General features: G+C 36.2%; 4 protein-coding genes across 8 annotated transcripts in view; 2 read left to right on the top strand and 2 right to left on the bottom strand.

The window, feature by feature from the left end:
* The window catches only part of LOC306851804 (histone-lysine N-methyltransferase 2A-like), a 41,794-nt gene extending 37,580 nt beyond the window's left edge, over positions 1 to 4,214 (bottom strand). For both annotated transcript variants that reach the window (XR_013782535.1, XM_079388249.1), the window contains exons 1-2: positions 3,821 to 4,214; positions 247 to 325 (exon numbers count right to left, since the gene is read on the bottom strand). Coding sequence is in view for 1 of the 2 variants with exons in the window: in XM_079388249.1 (XP_079244375.1) it covers positions 247 to 325; positions 3,821 to 4,129 (388 nt within the window). In the remaining variant the exon portion in view is untranslated. The remainder of the gene's footprint in view (positions 1 to 246; positions 326 to 3,820) is intronic.
* A 964-nt stretch (positions 4,215 to 5,178) lies between these two features.
* On the top strand, positions 5,179 to 8,133 carry LOC306851803 (gamma-secretase subunit PEN-2). Its single transcript, XM_079388248.1, has 4 exons — positions 5,179 to 5,298; positions 5,666 to 5,734; positions 5,807 to 5,911; positions 7,416 to 8,133. Exons 2-4 carry the CDS (start codon positions 5,674 to 5,676, stop codon positions 7,553 to 7,555), a joined length of 306 nt encoding a protein of 101 aa, XP_079244374.1. The 5' UTR covers positions 5,179 to 5,298; positions 5,666 to 5,673; the 3' UTR covers positions 7,556 to 8,133.
* Positions 8,134 to 12,876: 4,743 nt separating this feature from the next.
* LOC306851187 (alpha-crystallin B chain-like) lies at positions 12,877 to 14,938 on the top strand. The gene is made up of 3 exons (XM_079387329.1): positions 12,877 to 13,488; positions 13,964 to 14,086; positions 14,243 to 14,938. Exons 1-3 carry the CDS (start codon positions 13,327 to 13,329, stop codon positions 14,408 to 14,410), a joined length of 453 nt encoding a protein of 150 aa, XP_079243455.1. The 5' UTR covers positions 12,877 to 13,326; the 3' UTR covers positions 14,411 to 14,938.
* Positions 14,939 to 14,942: 4 nt separating this feature from the next.
* Positions 14,943 to 22,485, bottom strand: LOC306851186 (uncharacterized protein). Of its 4 annotated transcripts, XM_079387327.1 has the most exons (14): positions 22,420 to 22,466; positions 22,073 to 22,161; positions 21,887 to 22,001; positions 21,338 to 21,621; positions 20,805 to 20,959; positions 20,564 to 20,679; positions 19,292 to 19,377; positions 18,352 to 18,485; positions 17,833 to 18,029; positions 16,891 to 17,357; positions 16,565 to 16,751; positions 15,986 to 16,160; positions 15,208 to 15,289; positions 14,947 to 15,109 (listed from the first exon to the last, which is right to left on the bottom strand). In XM_079387327.1, the coding sequence occupies exons 2-14, from the start codon at positions 22,081 to 22,083 to the stop codon at positions 15,079 to 15,081; spliced, it is 2,040 nt and encodes a 679-aa protein (XP_079243453.1). In that variant the 5' UTR covers positions 22,084 to 22,161; positions 22,420 to 22,466; the 3' UTR covers positions 14,947 to 15,078. The 4 variants fall into 4 exon arrangements, with proteins under 4 accessions (XP_079243454.1, XP_079243453.1, XP_079243451.1 ...); XM_079387328.1 differs by lacking the exon at positions 22,073 to 22,161 and having other exon boundaries at positions 14,943 to 15,109; positions 22,420 to 22,485; XM_079387325.1 differs by lacking the exon at positions 22,420 to 22,466 and having other exon boundaries at positions 21,887 to 22,111.
* Between the last annotated feature and the right edge of the window lie 19 nt (positions 22,486 to 22,504).

The following is a 22,504-nucleotide window of genomic DNA, read 5'->3' as shown; positions in this document are numbered from 1 at the left end:
TTCAAAGATTTACACCACAGGCTACAGTGAATATCAAACAGAGACTGAAATAATAAGTAGGCTATCTTTTAAACTAACTATGCCAATACTTTTTATTTTGGAGTGCTTGAAGTGATGCCCTGTTGTACAAGATTGTGATATTCTTTTAATTGTATGGAATGAATTTAAGATAAATAGCCATACAAACAATGAAACAACAGTCTTTTAAAGCTTCTCAGGACAATTTGCATCTGAAGACACACTTACGTTTACATGCATTTCGTCCAGCTCGAACCGGGGCACTGCTATTTTCATCTTGAACTTCAAAGCCTTTGAATTCAGCTCCCTGAAAGTGAAAAACAGAAGCAAGCTTTAACACATTTAAATTTAAGCGTAATATGTTTCAAGTGCACATTTCATTTGTTTGTTGCCTTCATGCTTGATAAAGAATAACAGTTCACATCACTACATGCTGTAACATAGTACACATATACATAAACCAAAGTTCAAAAGTTCAGAGGTCAGTGGAATAGGTTTTTTTTTTTCTCTATACTTTTGTTTTTATTCAGCAAGGACACGATAAATTGATCAAAAGTGACAGTAAAGACATATCCATTTCAAATAAGCACTGTTCTTATAAATTTTAATTTCTTTAAGAATCCTTTAAAAATATTAATGCTTATATTAATATTAACATATTAAGCAGTACAACTGTTTTCAACACTGATAATAAGAAGAAATGTTCCGTGAGCAGCAAACCAGTATATTAGAATGATTTCTGAAGGATCATATGACACTAAAGACTGGAGTAATGATGCTGAAAATTATTTTCAAACTGAATAATATTTTACAATATTACTGCATTTGCTGTATTTTTGATCAAATAATTAGTAACATTTATCATACGTTTATTTATAAAACTCCATCACACTCAAAGCACTGCAATACATAAGACTGAAATTGCCTCAATAAACAGAAATGCTGTTTGGTGACCAAAGAAACTTCTCTCAAAAACATTAAGGCCTGGTTTCACAAACGGGGCTTAGCTTAAGGCAGGACTAGGCCTTAGTTAAATTAAGATATTTAAGCAACTTTTACAAAAATGCCTTAGAAAAAAACATTAAGGTGTGTATCTTGACATAGAACATGACACTGACATATTGTAAGTTATGTCAGAGCAAGATATTTCCTATTGAGACAGCTCAAACATGTATTTTAGTCTGGGACTAGTGCATTTTAGTCTGGGACTAGTGCATTTTAGTCTGGGACTAGTGCATTTTAGTCTGGGACTAGTGCATTTTAGTCTGGGACTAGTGCATTTTAGTCTGAGACTAGTGCATTTTAGTCTGGGACTAGTGCATTTTAGGCTGGGACTAGTGCATTTTAGGCTGGGACTAGTGCATTTTAGGCTGGGACTAGTGCATTTTAGTCTGGGACTAGCTTAAGTCTTGTCTGTGAAACCGGGGGTAAAACAAGCTTGTAGACTTCAAACTTTTGAATTTTACATAAACTGTCAACATAAAAGGAAAATGTCAGTTAAAAAAAAAAAATTAAAATGAATAAATGCATATTTTTCAAAAATGTTGCTGAACCTTTAAAAACAGGCAGCACGTGTTTTAAGAGACCACTGTACATTTATAAATAGGTTGTTATTCATAAAAGTTGTGACATTTTTCTGCATAAAGGGCTGCAGAGTAGATGAACGTCCTGTTCGAGATCCATCGTATTAACAACATGCTGAATATACTAAAGAACACTACAACAAAGTAATGCATTTCTGTATTGACAAGGATTTTGAATGTAGGCTAAATTAGGCCTTACAGGTGGTAAAACACTGAATTGTAGAAAACATAACTCCCTTATTCTTGTTCCGCACTTCACAGAACACTATTCCTGCTCAAAGACAAAGAAAGAACTGAAACATCTATTTGGTGTGAAACAACGCAACTGGAACAACTCTGCTGTTAACCACCCGTGAACCTGAAATAACTGATTAATTATTTAGTATTATGAAAAAGCCCTCAGGTAAAGTACAGTTCACCAATACATTAGCTGGTATTTTAACAATGTTTAAAAACATGAAAAATTATTTGTATAAGTTTAACAAAAATCAAACACTGGTCGATACAACGTCCTATACAGACATGCATGTTGGTAGAGCTTGACCCTGTAAACTCTTTAAGTTTACAGAAGTTGTTAACCGAAACCGTAAACTTCATAGAAACTAATACACAGACGATGGCCCGTATCTATTTTTATATAAAGGCAAGCGTCAGAGCATGTCTTCAAGCCTTCAAAGTCTACAAAACTTTGACCTTGATCATTATTTTTTTTTTTTTCATTTTCAGTTGCATGTTTTTGCTCAGAGAACACAACACAAAGTAACCATAGCATATTTCCATGCCAATGATACATGACGCATAGGAGAAACAAGTGCAACAGCATGAAAGCAAAGACATATAGAGATCCCACACCTTTTGACCAATGAATTCACATGACTTTTTTGGGTTGTTTGAGATTTCTCCAAACGAAACTCTAAAACCACACATTTCCATGACTTTAAATGTTGTGGAAATCTCAAATTCACTAGTATTTCCAGGCAATGCTGTACATAACACTGACCAGCATGGACACCAATCTATATCAAATATGCCAGTCCAATTTAATCAATAAACTAAAACAGTTACCACATTATCTACGAATGGTTCACACTAACTTTAAACCTTTTGAAAAATCTCGCACTAAAATCTCACAATTTAATTGGCTAAATATACGTTGATATTATATAGTAACTAGCTATGCCTTTCTAAATGTAACAGGTTTGACAACTCGTTCTTTAGTAGTTTTGTGCTCAAGGTCACGATGCTTCAAAAACGATGCCAATATTGCTATACGATTATCAGTCATTTACTGCAAAAGACCATATTAACAGGACTAACCATTTAAGATCATCGCCTACAGACAAAACCTACCAAAATATACATGATAAAGTTGTCATTGTGAATATTTATAGAACCTCAAAGCAGTTAATGATGGTTATGAAGGTAACTAGACTGAAAAGTATTTTAATAAAATATTATATTACGCTTACTAAAATCTAAATATATTGAGAGACAGACAAAATAAAACATGCTGGCTTTTATTTCCACATATTTTTGGAATAAAAATATGCATTTACACCATTTGTTGCTAACACACAAGGGAATTTAGAAACACTGACTAGGAACAGGATAATATGCATCACCGTGAATATTAAATACAAAAAATATAAAATAAATTCACTGGATTTAGGCTGACATGCTAGGAGTAAACCTAAGTAACACATAGTAAAAGTTAGTGTCAGCTTTGCATTGATAAAGTCACTGTGTACATATGCATATTCATTGTCTCAAACCTATTCTCTCTAAGCATCAAACTAATAGCATTGTTCTTCACTGCAGGTGATCCAGCACTGAATGCTTTGATCAGCGATCTGTCACAAGAATCAAGTCCAGCAAACTGGGTGTTGCAACTGGTGCATGCATAGAAATAAAAACAATGTGCATGTCCAAAAAGAATCAGATAACGCATACAGTGGCGTTTATACGCAACTTATAACTGTATAAATTAAACAAAACAAAAAAAAATCAAACTGCATGATCTCTGAACCTCATTCTGTTGTAAGCTACAATAATTGCCCTCCCCCCTCCTCCGTGTTTTAATGTAACGCTATACGGCAGACACTGCGCTCGCGCTACTTGTATTCTTATTCCTTCCTACGAAACACAGCCACGTAAAACAAGCGCACTCTGGTGCATTTGAATACTGCCGTGAAAAATGACACTTCGGCCCATGCACTCACCTCTTCGCTCCCACTCGAGCTGTATCCAGCCTCTACCAGGCTCTTGTAGCTCGCCTCAAGCCCGAGAAGGCGCAAGTGAGACTGGTCCTCGTTCAGCGCGAGCACCAGGCAGGTGGGCCTCGGGCCTCCGTTGGAGGAGATCTCGTCTAGATCTGTCCCAGAGCGGCCGAGCTGCCATCGCTTCTCCGAACGCAAACGGCTCCGCGACGACCAAGGCCGACCGGGGAAGCGACCCCGCGCCGCGCCTATACCGCCTGCGCCCACAACAGCAGCCGCGGTTGCTGATCCGCATCCCGCTGCCGCCATCATCGCATCAACAACAACACCGATAGACAGAAACTCAGGCTGCGAGAAGAGGGAAAGCGCTGAATGGGAGGAGGGTGGACGCCCGGTGCACTATGGGACGTGTAGGCTGAGAATGAAGTGCGCTTCCACAACACAACTTCTGGACAAAACTGTCTAGACAAAGATTGAATATAGTGCTTTTTTTATTATATAATTTTTTTAATATAATATAATTTTTCAAAATATATAATACAGTAAAAAAAATTAGGTGTCATGCATGAACACTTTTCATTTATTTATTAATTTACTTATTTAAATAGGTAAAGGGTAAAGTCGTGACGTATTGTATACAATATATTTATAATTACTAATATCATTTATTGTTTATAATTATTTAAATAAAATAAAACTGGAAATGTGGAAACATATTTATGGTTCTAGAGGTCAGCAGTAAGGCGTTATGATAATTTCATTATAATTCATTATATTCATTTGCGTAGTAATTTCAATTATTTAAACCCTTTCAATAGACAAAATGAAAATAAAATAAAATCTGAGCATTCATAGTTGCATCTCCGTATTATATCAGAATATCTCCCTCCTAATGTAAATTTATTCTTTTAACATTTAGTAAAATATTTATTTTAATGGATTTTGAGTATTTTCGTGACCATTTAGCACATTGTTCATGCACATGTAAATAACTCTCAGTAATTATAATACCATAAATGATATATAATTTAGCTTTTAAATACTATTTATTAAATATAAAATTATTATTAGCTATTGATTTATATGATGGCAGTATTTGGCGTATTGACTTTAATTTATGCTGATTTAAAAATGATTGATTGCAAAACTGTCAAAAAAATTTGCAAGCATAAAGGCAATTGAAATTAAACATCTGCGAAGATAATTGTAATTAAAATAATAGCTTTTAAGCATTATTTATTTATTTTTGTTAGTTAAAGTAAAAATGTGAAGGGTTTTGTGAAGGGTTAACTACAACCTGTGATGAATGCCAGTCTCACGTTTTTCACGCCTGTCCCTGAAAACTCCATTACCCATCATGCACCACCGTGGAGTGACGTCACGCCATAGTTTTCATCAGGAAGCGGAACCATGAAAGTTGTCTCCCCCTCGCCTTTGTTGTGTTAAACCCTCCGTTTTCTCGCTTGAGCTCGTCTTTTAAGGTATTCTCTCTCCTTTATTAAAACAAACGATCCGTGTGAGGTTTTAGAACAGACGGTCTGCCGTCAGCAAGCAGTTATTATTCGCTCGCGGTCCAGTAACGAGGTGTAGATTAGAATGATTTTCTTCTTAATGCTTTAATCATTTACACTGTTCTTCAAGCAGTGTTATCATTTTTTTTCTGCCTAGATGATTTGATTATGTGACAAAGCTGTGATGGCGGTTTTAATGCATGATGTTTTGCAGTAATAGCAATCATGTGAATCATCATGTATTATGGCAGTACTGATTTATGTAGGCAGATGGCAGCAATGTTGCAGCATATTGCTCAATTCAGTTGCATGGATTTATTAAGTGTTTTCTTTATAGGAAACATTATGAACCTCGAACGGATGCCGAATGAGGAGAAGCTTAGCCTCTGTAGAAGATACTACTTGGGTATGTTGTGAGAGTGGGGTATCATAACAGGATGTGTTGTTGTTGTTCTCATTGTGCTGATTTGCTCCTCAGGTGGCTTCGCTTTTCTCCCCTTCCTCTGGTTGGTGAACGTTCTGTGGTTTTTCAGAGAAGCGTTTTTAAAACCAACTTACACCGAGCAGCCCCGAATAAAATCATGTGAGTATGTGACAGAATACATGTGATCTCTGTTCTACCACATTGTTGTGGGTGATATTCCTCCTTTCAACTCTTTCCACAATCTGGTTTAAAATGTGAAAAGTATCTGCCTACACAGACTGAATTCTATTTCTGTGTCAGTGTACGCCGATATTCAGATAATAAAGTCTGGAGGGATTCATTGCAGTTTACCGTGCAGAAATGTTCAGACTATATTTACATAGCAGCTCCAAACAGGCCGATAGATGCTGTTCCTTCGCTGGAATTCTTGAGCTGGGTTTGTGTAAACTAAAGTGTATTTAAATGCAAGGCTCATGATACTTTTAAGGGCAAGAAGCACTTTATGGATTTACTTCTGTTTATCAGTCACCTGTATTATATACAATGCTTTATTTAAGTTGTAAGGTTGTCTTGTTGTGGATGTTATTATGGTGAGCATTGTTGCTTTTTCAGAACTGCTACTACATAATTACATACTTGTAAAATGTCATTTAACATTGGTTAAAAGTGTATGCAAAATGCATAAATGTAAAAAAATCGTTAACTTTAAGTCAAAACAATAAGGACTGTTATTCTTCTATAAATTACATTTCTTAATCTGTAAACTAAGATTAATAGTTGGCATCAATGGGTGGTTTCCAATGTATTACACAGATGAATTTTACTTTTTCTTTAATTATATATTGTATTTGTGTTTTGTGGTTAGTTAGCCTTATAAAGTATGTCATATGAAATAATAGTAAGAAAAAAATATATATATATATTATTTGTATTAAATGTTATTGAATCTTTTAGACAAAATCTAAAAAATGAGTGAGAATATGGATCTCACACAAAAAAGTGTCTCGATTTTATACCAAAACTGGAAAAAAAATCCAATTTGGTGCAGTTGCTGATATTTATATGGCCAAAAAGAAAGATGAAATTCTCATAGTTGTAAAATGCGATCTTTATAACAGTATTGCAGACTACGTGCATAAAATGAAAAAAAAAAATTTGTCAGTTGTCGTTTTATACCTACCATTATGTCTTTGTAAGATTATATTTAAATGTTTATTTTTTTGATCGAAGCTCTGTAGTTTTTATTGATTTTACTAAGAAATAATGAATGGATAACCGTGTAAACTGTAAACTTTAAAATATTAATAAATAAAAAATATTACTACCAATATATAAGTTATTCTTAAGTTTACTCGATAAAAATCCATGACCACAACCTGACTGGACACTTTTAGAATTACACTAAAAGGCCTTGTATTTGCTAAAATTGTATAAACTATCAATCAGACGACAGTAGGTACATAGTAGGCTGTGTAAAACAGGTTTTTCAGCTTTTAAGTTTTGATCATGCTCATAACTTGGAAATTTGCATATCAAATATGATACAGTAGACTTCGTATGTGTAACAGAGTTCACTGTGCTGTCCGTGAAATGACTGATGTATGTTAGTTACAGTCTGTGACATCTAGGATGTAATGTATCCTGTTTCTTCTGACCTCCACAGATGTAAAGAAGTCAGCTGTGGGGCTCATAGTGTGGGTGGCCGTGCTGACGACGTGGATCACCATATTCCAGCATTTCAGAGCGCAGTGGGGTGAGGTGGGAGATTACCTCTCCTTCACCATTCCCCTCGGCACAGCCTGATCGCATCTGCTGCATTACAATACCTCTTTTTTTATTCTCGCTATTTTTCTCCTCCCATCGACAAGATGCTCCTTGGCTAATTTTACCAGTGTTGTCGTGTAGAAGATAAACTGGATCTGTCTGGGAGTTGTGGTATTTTGTGAACTGATGAAATCATTTGTTGACTGAGTGAGATAATATGGACACGGATGTACCATCCTAAAGCGCAAGAGTTCATTTCCAGCACTACTACTACTACTTATTATTTCCTGTTCCTTCTTTCTTTAGTTTTAGCTGAGTTGTTTATGTTATATTTGAGATCACACATTCATATAGTTAACTCTGACTTCTGTCAATGCATTGAAAAGAATGTATGACAAAAATGATCTCCGGAGGAGTTAGGTCCAATCAAAATAAAGTCTTTGAATTGTATTTTGGCTGTTGATATGACATGTAATATTATTGTTCTCAATGAAAAAGGCCATTAATTTTTTTCTGCTATATATTAATCATGTGGATGGACAGTAAAAAACACATTTTGTCCATAAATATAAAATTGTGTTTTGCACAATTTGAAATAAAATCGGAAAATGTTCTGCAGTGTCATTGCCTTTATCCTGAACTGTGAAATACAGAAACATATGGAAATTAACTGTTTAAATAAATATAATTATTGTAATATATATATATATATATATATATATATACAGTGCCCTCCAAAAAGTATTGGAACAGTAAAGACAAAATTGCTCTGTTGGCTGTGGAGTCAAGACATTTACAAATATGATTAAAAGATGAATATGAGACAAAACTATAGAATGTCACATTTTATTATTGGGTGATTCAACACATAGATGTTTTACCAGCTAAGAAGTTCAGCACTTTTAGAGTTTCATCCCTCTATCTGATGTGAGCATAAGTATTGTAACAGTTGCCTCACAGGTCTTTCTAAGTGATCAGCTGTGTCCTGTTGCATTAATTCTTCAGATATTAAAAGCAGGGAATTTGTCGTATCAGTTATATCCATTACTTCTGTATTCTGAATCTTGCATTCGATGATGACACACACAAACCAGGATGAAGATGAGGGCGCTGACTTTGAGAGAAAAGCAAGCAATTTGGATGCTAAAAGAAAAGAGGAAGTCAATTAGAGCTCTAGCAAAAATAAAGGGCATGGAGAAATCAAGAGTTTGGAAACCACCAGCGACACCAGCAACCAACAACTACCTGATCGGCTGAGAAAACAACAGTAGTTGATGACAGACAAATCATAAAAGCTGTGAAAATGAATCCTAAAAGACGTGTCTGTAAAATCACCAACAACTTCCAGAAAGCTGGGGTGATGCTCTGACAATCTACTGTCCTCAGGAGACTTTGACACAGAATTACAGATGCTACACAGCAAGATGCAAACCTCTGACCAGCACCAAAAATAGAAAGACAAGATTAGAGTTTGCAAAAAAGCACAAAGGTGAGCCAGAAGAGTTTTGGAACTGTGTTTATGGACCGATGAGACAAAGATTAGAGTAAAGACAGAAACTCCCCAAAACAAGAAACACTTGTAATTGGCTGCATTAAAGGCTGGTAAAAGTATTTCAAAGGATGAGACCAAGAGTCTGGTGATGTCTATGGGTCACAGACTCACTGCTGTGATTGTGCGCAAGGGATCCGCAACTAAATAATAGCTTTTAATATTTTATATCTGCCTTATGTTCAACTGTCCCAATACTTATGCTCACATCAATGAGTGGGATGAACTCTAAAAGTGCTGTTCTTTTTATTTGGTAAAACATGTATGTGTTGAAACGGCTAATAATACAATGTGACATTCTGTAGTTTTGACTCATATTCATCTTTTAATCATATTTGCAAATGTCTTGACTCCACAGCCAACAGAGCAATTTTGTCTTTACTGTTCCAATACTTATGAAGGGCACTCTCTCTCTCTCTCTCTCTCTCTCTCTCTATATATATATAAAGTTTCTAATATTTAATTTAGTTCAGTGGCAATATTGTAATTATTGTGCATGCAGCTTTCTGTACCCCATTAATTCAGAAACTACATGAATATTTGAACTTAAAAAATGTACATCACACTAAGAAATCTGTGCAAAAAAAAGAAAAAACCTCAAATATATATTTTCCTTTATACAGATGTATATTTTCTAAACTAAGAGTGTAATCCATGTCCATTTGTCTTCCAGCTATTTCTCATTTTTAGAGCTTGTTGTGAATGGAAAACAAAAGCATCGAAAAGTCAACAGGGTTCTAGAAAAATCCACATGACTGACGAGTTCTGTTGCTTACTAATCAACAGCTTGCAATCATTTTAAACCTGCTGCATACCAGACTCTGTAATATCGACGCATGAAGCCTCTGTCTCATGCGTAACCCCTTACAGGCGCCTATTATGAAATTCGATCCAACTTATGAGCGCACGCTAAGCTCCTCGTGGATCGTCATGGGTGCTGTTTTTAGTCACCTATAGCCAGTGCACGGACAGAAAGTTCTGCTTCTGCTACCAGCGGATGGCAACAGCAGAAGGACATGATATCCTCAGCCCCAATGACTTGCAGCTCTGCCAATACATTGGTCATGATTTCAATCCAAAGGCCAGAGGGTGCCTGTATTTTCTGAGCTGTAAGCTATAGTAGATGTCTTTAGACATGAGTTGTGAATTATTCTGTTGTTGGAGGTCAGCAGTAGGACAATGTGTTTGGTGTGATACAAAAACGTCATTATGAATCCCATCATTGACAGGACATTTCCCTGATTTAAAACCTTCGAACAGACATGTCAAAATGTGTAGATTTTGCCACCTTCTTACTGGAAGACATCTGCTATACTGTATCAGGCCCAAATCTATTTCCATCATTAGCTCAGGACTTTATAATTAGATGTGTTTATGGTCTTGGTTTCATTTTATGCAATAGCATTAAACATGTTACTTGATAAACAGACCAAAAGTGATATGGCATTTGTTAATGTCTGCCAACCACACTTCTCATTAACACCAAGATAGAAAATGCCAATGACTGGGTGTGCAAAATACTACCATTTCAGACTCTGAATCAGACATGATTCTCATGTTAAATGAATAAAGGTAATATTAAATGCACTATAATTGCATGTTAAATTTCAATACAAAACCCTTCCATGTAGCTTGTGCAGGTGCATATGCGCAAAAATACTTCTCTGGCAACAAGCAGCAGACAACAAACCAAACATGAACCAATTTTCACAAGGGATAGGCCTATATGCCAGGAACTATACAATTTTGAGACAAAACCTCTCTCTCTCACACAGTGTTTAGTTACACTGTGTGAGTTTATTTTATTTATTTATTTAGTTTATTTACAGCAGTGATTTTGTTATTTGATTTTCTACATCTTTTAAGGAAATTTCTGTCAAGAATTTGTCACTGCGTGGCCTGACCAAATTGTCTTGGCTCCATATATATATATATATATATATATATATATATATATATATATACAGGTCCTTTTCAAAAAATTAGCATATTGTGATAAAGTTCATTATTTTCTATAATGTACTGATAAACATTAGACTTTCATATATTTTAGATTCATTACAACACAACTGAAGTAGTTCAAGCCTTTTATTGTTTTAATATTGATGATTTTGGCATACAGCTCATGAAAACCCAAAAATCCTATCTCAAAAAATTAGCATATCATGAAAAGGTTCTCTAAACGAGCTATTAACCTAATCATCTGAATCAACTAATTAACTCTAAACACCTGCAAAAGATTCCTGAGGCTTTTAAAAACTCCCAGCCTGGTTCATTACTCAAAACCGCAATCATGGGTAAGACTGCCGACCTGACTGCTGTCCAGAAGGCCATCATTGACACCCTCAAGCAAGAGGGTAAGACACAGAAAGAAATTTCTGAACGAATAGGCTGTTCCCAGAGTGCTGTATCAAGGCACCTCAGTGGGCAGTCTGTGGGAAGGAAAAAGTGTGGCAGAAAACGCAGCACAACGAGAAGAGGTGACCGGACCCTGAGGAAGATTGTGGAGAAGGACCGATTCCAGACCTTGGGGGACCTGCGGAAGCAGTGGACTGAGTCTGGAGTAGAAACATCCAGAGCCACCGTGTACAGGCGTGTGCAGGAAATGGGCTACAGGTGCCGCATTCCCCAGGTCAAGCCACTTTTGAACCAGAAACAGCGGCAGAAGAGCCTGACCTGGGCTACAGAGAAGCAGCACTGGACTGTTGCTCAGTGGTCCAAAGTACTTTTTTCGGATGAAAGCAAATTTTGCATGTCATTCGGAAATCAGAGTCTGGAGGAAGACTGGGGAGAGGGAAATGCCAAAATGCCTGAAGTCCAGTGTCAAGTACCCACAGTCAGTGATGCTGGTGTTGGTCCACTGTGTTTTATCAAGGGCAGGGTCAATGCAGCTAGCTATCAGGAGATTTTGGAGCACTTCATGCTTCCATCTGCTGAAAAGCTTTATGGAGATGAAGATTTCATTTTTCAGCACGACCTGGCACCTGCTCACAGTGCCAAAACCACTGGTAAATGGTTTACTGACCATGGTATTACTGTGCTCAATTGGCCTGCCAACTCTCCTGACCTGAACCCCATAGAGAATCTGTGGGATATTGTGAAGAGAAAGTTGAGAGACGCAAGACCCAACACTCTGGATGAGCTTAAGGCCGCTATCGAAGCATCCTGGGCCTCCATAACACCTCAGCAGTGCCACAGCCGCATTGAAGCAGTCATTTCTGCAAAAGGATTCCCGACCAAGTATTGAGTGCATAACTGAACATAATTATTTGAAGGTTGACTTTTTTTGTATTAAAAACACTTTTCTTTTATTGGTCGGCTGAAATATGCTAATTTTTTGAGATAGGAATTTTGGGTTTTCATGAGCTGTATGCCAAAATCATCAATATTAAAACAATAAAAGGCTTGAACTACTTCAGTTGTGTTGTAATGAATCTAAAATATATGAAAGTCTAATGTTTATCAGTACATTATAGAAAATAATGAACTTTATCACAATATGCTAATTTTTTGAAAAGGACCTGTGTATATATATTAGTGATATATTTGCAAAATAAAATGTCCAATAAAGTGAACGATATGACAATCAATACTCATCTTTTATTGCTGTACCATCATGAGTGAACAGATTCACCACTAGGTTCCCGTATAGGATATATATTATATATTGTAATGTGGCAAAATAAAAAAAAGAATAGGCTGTGTAATTTGCTTTCAATGTCCGCTCGTGCTGTGTCATGTGCATAAATATGACTAGAGCGGGTTGCACTTTACAATTTATTTATAGCCGGACAAACATAACGACCCTTTCACATTGAATAGTAGCACATTCGGTTTCTGAATGTCACTCTTTGCTTAATATAAAACAGCGATGACAGGAATAGGGACCATTTGAATGGGGACCATCGTGTTCCCCGCTGAATTATTACATAAAGGGATGCTTTCATTGTGGGAATAAATGGACCTTTCCTGTCATCCCAGAACAACAGATACAGCTTTAATAACACTTTTGGCATCGTGCTCCATGATTAACTATCTCAGATCTCTGACAGCACCATCAATCCACTTATTTATGGCATTTGTTTAGAAGATCTCATGTAGGGGCGGTATTTTCCTCAAGCTATTTAAACCTCCTACTAACCTGCAGAGCAACAATTTTCCTGCTTTCTGTTGGGTAACAGGACAGACTTCAACATCATAATCAACTAGTCATACATTTTCTGAAGCAGTGTGGCTATTTTTTCACATTCATCCCAGAAGAATGGACTTCGACTTGCCTCCTTCTCTTCCGGTGACCGGTATCCCATGGGAAAGGGTTCTCCCACCGTTATTCCCTCGGTGGAACGGGAAAATGGGACCTTATTCATGGAGGACCCCGACCGAACTTCTAATCCCGGTTTCTGAGCACACCGGAGCAGCACAGGTGGAGTAACACGTGTTATTATAAACATCCTCAGTGGTAACTTGTCACTGTATAAAACACTATAGGCTATTACGAAAAATCTCATAGACTTTTACAGTGAATTTTTCAAAATAGCAAATTTCCTAACAAAAGTAGCCTACTATGTTTGACTACTTGTTGACTATGAAATATGTTGCTCTTCCTGAACTCCCATTTAAAGTAATAATAAATTAACTATTGAAATAATCAAATCATAATTACATGATATAAAGAATTATATAGTAGCAAGTGCACAAGAATTAGTGGTAATAATGAAAATATAAAGCTAAAGAAATCTATATTTAATAAATAAAATCCTAATTTTTGATCTAGATTAAATGTAAAAAATATATAGGCCTACTATAAAATAAATAAATAATGAAATCTTTAATCTTCTCTGTAGTAGAATTAGAAATGGATTGTGTTCTGGCAATTAATTAATAGACTTTCTCTACAGGTGACCTGTGATCAGAAGGGATTCACTGTGCAGGTCGATGTGAAACACTTCAGTCCCGAGGAGCTGCTGGTAAAAGTGGTTGGAGATTATGTTGTGGTCGAGGGAAAACATGAACAAAAAAAGGTAAGATGCCCATTGGCTGTTTTTCTTTTCTAACTCTGACTTCTGTATTTGCATGCATTAGGATTAGCAGATGTTAAACCTGCTATAAAACACTTTGTACTGGACATCTGAGACCTGACGTTTAAGAGCATGATATATGTGTTCGTTCAATCCTAGGATGGTTCAGGATTGGTGACTCGTCAGTTTAACCGGCGATACCGGATCCCGAACGGAGTGGACATCATGGCACTGGAATCAGCCATGTCACCGGAAGGCATGCTAGTAATCTCAGCACCTCTGACACAAGGAGACAATTCCAGAATATTAAATCACACTGGACCATGATGTGCACACACACACGCAGTTTCCCACACACTCATGTTTGGATTTCTTTACTGTTTTAGTTCTTAACGTGTTAATGCAAGGCACTTAAAGCTCCCATCTTCTGGGTTTCTCACCTAATGCAATGGTAAAGACCAAAACAGACTCGCTTCCTCTCACTCCCTTTTGTGGCGTGGACTGCTCAACTCAAATGCCAATTCCAAACATACTTGATTTCAAGATTGTATCACATTTTCTTCACACTTGCTGTCGATTTAGCACACAGCCGGTAAGGGCGACAAATTTGTCTTAAACTTCAAAGGGTCTCTCCACATCCAAACACACAAACCCACAGTCATACTGAATTTAGAATGGGAACCATTCAGAGATGACTTGCTTATTCAAACAAAAAGTCACAGACTGGTCAATTAATCTTGATAGGCTATGTTGAGATTGTACATATTTAAAAAGAAAATATGCAAGTGTTAATTTAGTTTTAATATTTGTGTGATGTACAGTTTGAATATGAATAAATAATAATGTACCACTCTTGTTTATTTGCAAAGGTCTTTATTTAGAAATACGTTCATACATGTTTGAACCCACAACATAAAACAGAATAAATAAATAGTAGCAAAAATAAACATGATAATGTGAAACGTATTGCATCATTGATATATTAAACAGGTGCGTCAGAGCTGCTGGAGCATCTTATCAACCTCCCTGGAAAATAAAAAATGAAAAACCGATCAAGCAAAAAATCAGTAAAAAAAATGGTGTTAAATATATGTTGTTAACAGATAAACTATAAATATTCTCACCAAAGTTGTTCCTTCACCCATTTCCTCTGCTGTCTGAAGACTTGCAACAAAGGATCATCTTCAAACTCCTGCCCATCTGAGTCTGTATGTAAGATTGTGATAAAGATTAAAAAAAAATATATTTTTGCATTGCATTAAATTGACCAGAAGAGACAGTAAAATTTTTTACATCGTTACATTTTTATTATTACAAATAAATATTCTTTTGAACATTCTATTCATCAAAAATCAGAATTCAACTTTGATATCACAGAAACAAAATATATTTTAAATTTTATTCAAATAGAAAAGTTATTAAAATTGTAATAATATTTCACAATAATACTGTTTTACTGTATTTCTGACCATATAAATGCAGCCTTAGTAAGCATAAGAGACTAATTATAAAAACATTTGAAACATTTCAAACCAAACCCAAACTTTTTAACAGTAGTCTATTTTTAAAAGGTTGTTTTATAATAATAACAATCATCATCATAATATTTAAAATAAAACAAACAATCTGAGATATATATATATATATATATATATATATATATATATATATATATATATATATATATATATACACCAATGTACACTATATACAATTTGTATAAGTTCCATCTACATTAATGGTAAACACGCATTCTGTTGTTCTAAGCACACTCTGAAGGGTAAATCCTGCTATTTATAACAGGTTCAGGCTAAAACACTCCACCCTTGCGTGACCTGTTAAACACACGTCATCATACAGTTTTACAGCTACTTTAAAGGGCAATGCATGAGGTCTTCCTACCTTCTGCATCCTGCATGAGTTGAGCTATGACCTCCAAGGGTTGCTGCACACCGGAAAAAGAGGCAACAGGGGACTGTGGGGGTGGAGGTGGTGTATATACTGGGGAATCTGAAGAACTTGGAGTCTTGCACTGGCTTGGAGAGTCTGTCCCAGCAAAAAGTACTTCAGAGACAACCTGTCAATGTCAAAGATGGTGTTTACTTTCTTCTGTTTTGATTCACAAGTAAAAAAATAAATAATGGATTGTATTTGTAAGATATTTTAATGTTTTTTATGTAAGTTTTACATTTTGTGTTTATTTGATCAATACAGTTAAATCAGCAATATCGTATAATATTACATTTTAAAATTCCTGTTTAAAAAAAAAAAAAAAGAATGTAGAAGCCTTTTCTGTCACTTTTGATCAATTTAATGCATCATTGCATTAATTTCTTTAAAAAAACGATATAACATATATTACTATATAATAATATAGGTGCCTTTTTAAATGATTATTCATTTAATTCAATGAATGAATGAAACATGGGGTTCAACAGCTTCAGACACTTATATAGTGCATCATAAAACAAACTCACAAACCTGTCCCAGAGCATTATGTATAGGTGAAGGTGGTGGTGCTCGATTTCCAGACTGTCCTCCTCGTGCCGAACTTTGACCCTCTTCCTGCCACCTACTTTTTCCACTCGGCTCCGGTTTGCGACTGACCCCTTCATGACCCCTAGCATGCCTGACCCTCAGTGCACTGCTGGCTCGCTCACCACTATGTCTTCACAGACACGAAGAAAAGAATGTGCAAATGTTTAATATTAAACATAATATTATAATTACTTGTCATTAAAGATCTGTAATATTTTGCTTGGTTTGGTCACAGTCTGATTTGGACAATTATGCAAAACATAAATGACCTTTCAGATTTGTTCTTTCGGCTTGAAGGTGCAATCTTCTGCTCATGGCTCTCATTTTCATTCTTTTCTTTGACTGTTGTGTCTCTCTTATGGTAAGTGGCCAGCCACTGCTCCTCTGTGCTATCAGAAGTCTGCGGAGATGGAGAAGAGGACGTCTGCGTTCTGCATTGATCTGCTGTGGTCATTGGGATGCTGACTCGTGTTCTGATCGGCTTGTGATGTTGTGGTTGGGCAGAAGGGGTTTCCAGACTCTTTGTGACCGCTTTCCTGGAGGGCAGTCTCTGCTGGGGAAGGGGTTTGGGTTGGATATTGGGGTCCGGTTGCTCATCGGGCTGGAGTCTGGAGATCCTGGGGCTTGAAACTGGGAGAGCAGACTCTGGAGGATCGAGGCTAGCGAGGGTGACTGGTGTGAAAGAGAGGTCTGCTCTCTGATGAGACGTGCTGTTTAAAGTGCTACAGTGTGTCTTCTGAAAGTAAACAAAGAAGAAGAATGTATTGATTAGAAATGTTATTATACAATTTTCTTAGCTTGAAGTAAATGTGAAAATCTAAAACTGGTGACTAATATAAATAATCAACATTTAAAACAATTTCCATGTTTTATTGTTGATGTCATGCATTCAATTAAATATCATTATGGCACAAATTCATCTGATGGATACAAATTCAGCTTTGCATCACAGGACTAAATTATATTTTAATATATATTAAAATAGTTATTTTAGATTACAATAGTATTTCATAATATTGCTGTTTTTACAGAATTTTTGATCAAATACATGCAGCCTTGATAAGCATAAATTCTTTCAAGAACATTTGGAAAATCTTAGCGATCACAAACTTTTGAAAATTATATGATATGATATATTCTGAAACACTTAACTGTTGGGCACAAATGAATCAAAAAGAAATATCCTGATATGCACTGTGGGGTTGGTTCACCTGGTTTGGTGCTAGAGGTATATGGAGAATAGGATTGTGGGAAGGGGCCTCCTGACTCCATTGTCTGGCCTGTTCCATCTTCCTCCTTAGTCGCCACTGAAACAGGATGTCATCTTCACGGCGGACACCTGACCTCTCTGAACCAACCGCAGGAGGAGGAAAAGACGTTCTCTCGCACAGACTGGGCTCTACAATCACTTAAAGAGACAGGAAAGAAAAAAAAAAGGTCTTATGCACTTTTATTGCACTAATGTAAATTCCTAGAACGCCAAAATTACATTTATATCCGTTTCTGTTTGTTTTTAGTTAACTGAGAGTGTTTACACAACCATTTCTGCTTTACACTGTATTTGTGGTTAGAGGTGTGGGTGTGTTTTAATCTGATAAGGGTATGTTTTTGAAATAGGAAACACAAACATGTTCAGGAAGACATAAATTGTGTGTGTGTGTGTGTGGCAGGTTACAAGATTACGTACACTAAATATGTACATTCATTTCTGTGTTACAGCTGTTACTTACTGTTGGTTGAGCCCATTAAGGTGAACACGAGTGGTCTTCGCACCGGCTCATCAATGCTTACGGGGGAGGAGAAATCAGAGCAGCCCAGACCCTCAGAGCTAATAGGCATGGAGCCACTGCTGAGCGAATGCTCACTAAAAACACACACAAATCATCTAAACGGTTCAAACATAATGCAATCCCAAGATGGAACATGCAGTCATAATGCAATCACAAACCATGAAGTTCAAGAAAACACCTAGGAACCTTTTTTAAACAATCAGGAATTTAACCCTCTTATAATTTTGATTTTTTTTTAATACATTTTGATTAAACATTTTGATAAAAAAAATATATATATTTTGATTAATATATACACAAAAGTCAATTGTTTGAGTACATGATAATATATAATTGTTGCCAAAGTTGCATTTAATTGATGAAAAATACAACAAAAACAGTAATATTGTAAAATATTACTACAATTTTAAATAAGCGGTTTACTGTATTTTGAAATGACACTTATTCCTGTGATTCAAAGCTGAATTTTCAGCAACATTACTCTAGTATTCAGTGTCATATGATCCTTCAGAAATCATTCTAATAAGCCGATTTGCTGTGCATTAAATATTTCTTCTAATTATTATCAATGTTGAAAATGTGCTGCTCAATATTTTTAGTAGGAATTTTTTTTTTTTTTTAAAGAACAGCATTTATTTGAAATATAAATGTTTTTTAAACACTGTAAATGTCTTTTCTGTCACTTTTAATCAATTTAAGGTCCTTGCTGAATAAAAGTACTAAATCTCGTTTGATTGTGAAACTCACATATAGACTTTCACACTTGAACATTCAGTCCTGACATTCAGACAGGAAGGTGACTATGTTGGTGGTCATTTATCGTTGGGAAATGACACCCTCTCCCTGCCTTGAGTGAGTGTGAGTTTACAGTATGTCTCACCTCCTCTGCAGTAAACGGCTGGCTCGCTCCTGTAGCTGCAGTATCTCTGGTTCTTCTTGAGCACAGTGGGATGATTCAGATAATGTCTAGAAAGGAAATTTGTGGTGGACATCCATGAGATGATCAACAACAATAATACTGTCACTAGCAATAACGGTCACTGTATACATGCAGCGCTTTATGACCAGGCACTGACGTTTAAGAACAGACTGAGATATTTTCCATCAGGCACATTAAATCATTCTGAGGAGAGAACCACGAGTGGCATCCTGCAATTCAAAACAGGGAGTCTGGGCCAAGGGTTGCATAACAACTCTCTGTTGTGGGAAATTTATAAATACATAACATTTGATGCTCAACAGACAGCACTTTCTAACAGTGGTCTGATTATATTTGAGCGAGTTCTTCCTTTAAAGAGATAGTTCACCCAAAAATTGTCATCATTTACTCGCTGTATAAGTTTGGAATGACGTGAGGGTGAGTAAATGATGACAAAATTTTCATTTTTGGATGAACTATTACTTTAATGCTGAGGCATTCTAGAGCCGGTTTCATTAACACATAAGACAGAAAGTTAAGCAAAGCATTACCATATTGCCCCAGCTGATCTGTGCAACATAGTGACACGATAAAATAAGGTCAAATAAAATTCACTAAATTAATTTTGTGAATTGATCAATTTATAAAGTAATATATAAATGTTTGGGGTCAAAGTAAGATTTGTTTTATGTTTTTGAAAGAAGTTGCTTATGCCCACCAATGCTGCTTTCATTCAATAAAAAAAAATACAGTGAAAACAGCAATATTGTTAAATATTGTTAGTTTAAAATAACAGTTTTAAGATATTTTAGAATGTAATTTATTCCTGTGATGCAAAGCTGAGTTTTCCGTAGCTATTACTTCAGTGTCACATGAACCTTCAGAGATTATTCTAATATGTTGATTTAGTGCTAAAGAAAAAAATATTTTAAAAACTTACTGGTAGTGTGTATATACACTTCTGCTCTAAATAAAGAACCTCATGGTGGAAGAGTTTCCAGAAACTACCACTAGGCGGCGCCAGTCATCCACAATGCTACATTACAGCATCTGGCAACATGTGAAAATAAACTATCATGTCTTCTTTTTTTTTATTTCATGAACAAAATTCAGCTGCATCTGCAACATACAAAAGTCCTACAGCAATATAACAAACTGTACAATATTTGTCATCCTCATTTGTCATCCAGCTCTTCTAGGCAAATCAGTTGTTTAATTTTATACAAAACTCACCAGCATACTAAGGTCAAGCATGTGTCTAGCTGGAGACAGTGTGGTTTCCTCATGCAGTGGCTTTGAGATTGGGCTCTGGGTGCTGGGGGGGCCATCGTTCATGAGGTCAAGTGGTGCTATAAACAGGATATGCATAAGTAAGACTCCAAGTACAAAGGAAGAGTGTGATTTGTGCACTGAAATACATTATCAACCCACCGAAAACGTATTGTTAATGACAGATGTATTCTTTAAAGCACACCTCTGATATATTTATCTGATGGGTGTGTTGGTGTTGAACTGGATAGAGGGGATGTGGACATCCACCAAAACGGCTGATCATCTTCTGCATCAGTTGCCTGAAGGCGTCTTTCATCTCGACTCTGCGGCTTTCCGAAACGGAAGCGTTCAATGTACCTTGAAGGATTTAATTGCAAAAGGAGGTCATAAAATTAACAAGCAACAACATATCCAAAGAACAGCATTTATTTCAAATATGAATATGTTGTAGCATTATAAATGTCTTTTCCATCATTTTTAGTCAATTGAATGCATCCTTGCTAAATAAAAGTAATAACTTCCTTTACAAAAAACCTCACTAACCTGAAACGTTCAAACAGTAATTTATCTCTCTAAATATAGTCAATAGTTGGATATCATACCATTGTAGCTGCATGGGACGAGTAGTGCAGATACGCTTTGTTTTCCAATTTTAAAACATTCTGTTGGTTTGTATCAAAGGTTTATTTATAATCAAAAGTGATATTGCCATTAGAGCACAATGATTTCCCTTACTTTGCAAGAACCGAGGGTTCCTTTGCCTCAATTATTGTTGGTGCAACCATGTTTCTCATCACTTGGATCTGAGCTTCAGAGCAGACAGAAGTGTTAATGATGTCTGTAGAGCAACTCAGGTCAGTAGAAGGCCAAGACTCGGAGTAGTTCAGCTGGCATTCAGTAGATGGAGGACAGAGCAGGACACTACGTGATCTTTCATGGAAGATCTGGTCCTCCGTCCTCAAAGGTGATGCCTGAGTAGGAGGACTGGGTGGCTCAGTAAACCGGACAGGACTCAAGGCCTGCAATGTGCAATCCAAAAAACAACATCACCATGAGTTTTTGAAAGTTCAAACTTTGTTTGTCTCATCTCAGCATTTTCATTGCATTGCGATACCAATCATTTGTTAATGCAGTTCCTACAAACTAGTTTAGTATTTACTAAATAGTGCACAGTGCATTCTGTAGAGAATAAAATGCACTATGCAATGGCGAATGTTTCAAGAAATAATACTTCCTATGTTGCAGTTTTTGTACTCTAAAAAGCTGTTTGTTTGTTTCTCTCACCAGTCTTTTTTGTTGTTGCTTTGGGATTTTTCTGGCTCTAGATGGACTGTAGTGGCTCCTGGACAAAGGGGGATCCGGAGGAAATGGATTATGTCTTGTGAAAACAGCTGCGCCGCTAAGAAAAGTGACAAAGTGTAAACAAAATGTAAACAAGTTTAATCTGACAGGATTTGACATCCAACCCACCTTGATCTCATAGTGTTCGTGCAAACCCGTTCTGCTTAAAAACAAAGACCGCAAGTGGAGTTTCGTTCGACTGTAGGATCCATGAATGTCTAAATAAAGACACGACAGTTTAACGAAACTGCATTATGCTCCGAATGACAGTGTTTCTGTGTTGTATGAGTGTATCTTAACCGTCGCGTCATTAGCTACGTTACTATGGGATTAAACGGTCTTTGAGCTCACTATTTTACAAGCTATACGCTATTTAAACTCTCACAAACAAACTAGATCCGAATATAACCATAAACTCATTGCAAACATGCTGTATAGTTTGATGTTTCTCAAAAAAAAAAAAGATTTCCGCTTACTTTTCGAATTGTGTGACTGTGTTGTATGGGATTTGTAGTCCGAGAACTGTTGTTTACATTGTTGTCGAAGACTGTTGACCAACCA

The sequence above is a fragment of the Barbus barbus genome (assembly GCF_936440315.1).
Source record: "Barbus barbus genome assembly, chromosome: 31".
NCBI lineage: Eukaryota > Metazoa > Chordata > Actinopteri > Cypriniformes > Cyprinidae > Barbus > Barbus barbus.
Note: the sequence above shows the minus strand (reverse complement) of the source record. Positions and strands in the feature narration are given on the sequence as shown.